The sequence below is a fragment of the Pavona decussata genome, unplaced genomic scaffold, assembly GCF_977016875.1.
Source record: "Pavona decussata unplaced genomic scaffold, jaPavDecu1.1 SCAFFOLD_161, whole genome shotgun sequence".
In the NCBI taxonomy this organism is placed as follows: Eukaryota; Metazoa; Cnidaria; class Anthozoa; order Scleractinia; family Agariciidae; genus Pavona; species Pavona decussata.
This window is the reverse complement of record NW_028145572.1, coordinates 3,034,282-3,037,500: the sequence shown is the minus strand read 5'-3', so window position 1 is coordinate 3,037,500 and position 3,219 is coordinate 3,034,282. Positions and strand designations below refer to the sequence as shown.

At 41.2% G+C, this 3,219-nt stretch overlaps 1 protein-coding gene across 1 annotated transcript in view; it reads left to right on the top strand.

The window, feature by feature from the left end:
• The window catches only part of LOC146464810 (U5 small nuclear ribonucleoprotein 200 kDa helicase-like), a 32,686-nt gene extending 29,744 nt beyond the window's left edge, over window positions 1-2,942 (top strand). The window contains exons 41-44 of the mRNA XM_085129180.1: window positions 648-731; window positions 828-904; window positions 1,320-1,451; window positions 1,894-2,942. Of these exons, the coding sequence (XP_084985306.1) occupies window positions 648-731; window positions 828-904; window positions 1,320-1,451; window positions 1,894-2,104 (504 nt within the window). The 3' untranslated portion in view covers window positions 2,105-2,942. The remainder of the gene's footprint in view (window positions 1-647; window positions 732-827; window positions 905-1,319; window positions 1,452-1,893) is intronic.
• The last annotated feature ends 277 nt before the right edge of the window (window positions 2,943-3,219 follow it).

Genomic DNA, 3,219 nt, shown 5'->3' with positions numbered 1-3,219 from the left:
CAGGACAAGAGACGCGCTACAACGAGAGAGCCAACCGACCGCCATGATCACTAACTCGCCACTGACGCGGCGAAAATTGATCTCAGCTTCGATCTCCGCCATGTTGGAAAAGACGCTTGTTCACGTGACTCTCATGACATTTCCTAATTGGTTGAGGCGCGCGCGAGAGCCCCGACAAATTGTCTTGGTCCGCGCGAGGGCCCCGACAAATTGTCTTGGTCCACCGCACTCTAGCCGACAAGGCCCGACAAGACGTTTTGAGATCTAGTAGTCAGATATCGCTCGACAAGCCCCGATCTTGCCGCAGACTTGTCTGAATTCACCGCACACAAGCCGACAAGTGAAGATTTCGTCGGCCGACAAAAAATCGGCTAGTGTGCGGCGGGCTTAACACCCGATTTCTCTTGCACACAAACGAATTTTAAGATATATATCGTAATGTAGTGGCTCTATAAAATTCTCGATTTCAGTGGTCTGTTGTGGTCGACCTATGTGTTTTGTATTATTTCGGAATAGGAATTAGAACGGGTTCATGTTACCGGTGAATGAAGTTCAAGCAGTGTTCGTGTTAGTTGTCTTATTTCTTTGTCCGTGCATTGGGTTCTGCAATGTGTCCTCCCTTCATAGCTGTTTATATATCTTTGCAGGGTGTGGAGTCAGTGTTTGACATCATGGACTTGGAAGACGAAGAAAGAAACAAACTTTTGCGACTGGACGACAATCAGATGCAGGTGAGAATACTTGATAGAATCGCAATTTTTTTTTTTTGCGTGTTTGTTTCGGCACCAACATTCTTCCCCAATTGATCGCTTTTTATTCTGTCACAGGACGTCGCCAGATTTTGTAATCGTTATCCCAACATTGAGTTGTCATTTGAAGTACACGACAAGGACAACATCACGGCGTAAGTTAAAAAAAACTCATTAATAATCCGTAAGCCCATTGACCTATCAAATGGTCGATAATACATCACGTCCACTTTTTAAAACCACGAGGCTACGCGTCGTGGTTTTAAACCCGATAAAACACTCCTGCTCGTTTTTTAAACATGACATAAATTAAATCATGTTACGTGAACTGGTTGTATCTGGGTTTGGTGATGCGTTCTTGGCAGTTGTAACTTAACGGTAATTCCGGTTTGTTAGTCATGAAGAAAGCATAGAAATATGAAGGGATCATGAAGTTTGGAAGATAAACTCTTCGACTGATGGAATAACAGGAAAAAAACTACAATATTGTTTTATTGTTTCTTTCCGTCCAAATCGACCATCACCAGCTAGTGATTGTCTTGAACTTGAAAGTTGTCTTTGTTTTTTAAGGGGCTCTGCTGTGAATGTCGTCGTTGACCTTGATCGAGAAGACGAGCAGCCAGGCCCGGTGATTGCACCGTTCTTTCCTCAGAAACGCGAGGAGGGCTGGTGGCTAGTAGTTGGTGACACAAAGAACAACGGGTAAGGCAACTACAAGTCATAATGTGCGTGCACTGTGTTTGCACTGTGGCTTAGTGTTACACGGTTGTACTTCCTAAGTTATTAGTTATGGAGCTTAATTTCACTACATTGCCATAAGGGAATTACGGCTTGGCACAATTGGCTTTAGACTTGGACGTTTAGGATTGAGCTTGGTGTAGATATATTCTGCATGTCACTTTTGTCTTAATATATATGTAGCTGTTCGTGGGGAAATCGAAGATAAATAATGATCAATGTTAACTACGTCTTTCATAGAGTAGCATTACATCCAGAGAGAATATGGGATCCTTCGTGTTACGGAAAATTGCGATATTTTAAGCACGGAATGCATGAGACGTCTTGGCTCTTGTGATCACTTCAGCAGACGTTAGCCCCTTAACCGTTGTATATAACATACTACAAATGTCCTTTCGTCCCACAGGTTGATTTCCATTAAGCGTTTAACACTCCAACAGAAAGCCAAAGTCAAGCTGGACTTTGTTGCACCGAGCTCGCCAGGAAATTACTCGTATACGCTTTACTTCATGTGCGATTCCTACATGGGGTGTGACCAGGAATATCCATTCAAGATCAATGTGGGCGAGGCAGTTAGTGGAGATGAAGAAAGCGGTGACAGTGAAGCAGATGACTAAAGTGACTGCGATTGGTTGAAGGGATCTGCTGAATCGGCTACCCCATTCATATTCACGTTCTTTACTTACGCAATCTATCTGCGTTGAAAAAATAGCATAGTGTGGTAGAACATTCGATTAACGCCCATTGTTTCTCGTTGTTGGTGTAAAACAAATGGACCGAAAAAAAAAAAAGAAGAAGAAGAAAAGAAAGAAAGAAAGAAAGGCGGTCGAGTTTCAAGCTTTCTTAAGCGAGCCCACTTGAATAGGAAACGAGTTTTGCTGCCATTTTTTGTTACTGTACATATTTATTTTCGTAGCTTAGAGTCTTAAATTCTTGATCTCTGTGACACGTTTTCTGTGCTTGTATGAAGTTTTTTTTTTTTAAATCAGTACCGAATGAAAAACGGATGCTTGTAAAAAGATCAACGTTATAGACGTTATACTGCTATTAGCGGTAAAAACCGCATGTTTCAATCCTTTCTCAGCACTCACATGACTCCACCCTGGACAGCAAGCAGTTTATCTCTTGTCGTAATTTACTTTTTAGTCCACGTTGGATTGAGCGATCTGCGAGAAACATCTCTCGCCCTAATCCCTTCTTGTTTTGAACTTTGGTTTGCATGATTTCAACATTTCTTTCGTGTATTTGGGATGACGATCTCACTCGTCCCCGACTTGCTTGTAATCATTGTCTTGATTAGTCCCTGCGATGTTTGGATTTGTCCAAATGTTCCGCTTGGGTTTCAGTAAAGGTAATAAATTCCTAGAAGCGTCCGCGGCTTGTTAGATGGAAGTTATTTTATAAAACTCTCTCTGCGTGCTAATTCTCGAAAGAATAAAAACTGAACTTATAACATTCTTTGTGTATCTTGATCTAATTTAATATTTGTACAAAGGCTATGAGAGGATGTGTTTTATCCGATTTCCAAAGGCGGCGAAGTGGGTGGAAAAAAAAAAAAAAAAAAAAAAAAAAACGAGGCCAAGTTTTCTTTTAACCAACTTCGAGGTAGCCTCTCAAACCATCAATAATTCTTGGAGAAATTGCAAATAAAAGCTCATCAATTTTTATGATCACATATACAAACTTCCTTCACGGTAGTGATTTTGTTAGTGTTTTTTCTTCATGAATGAAC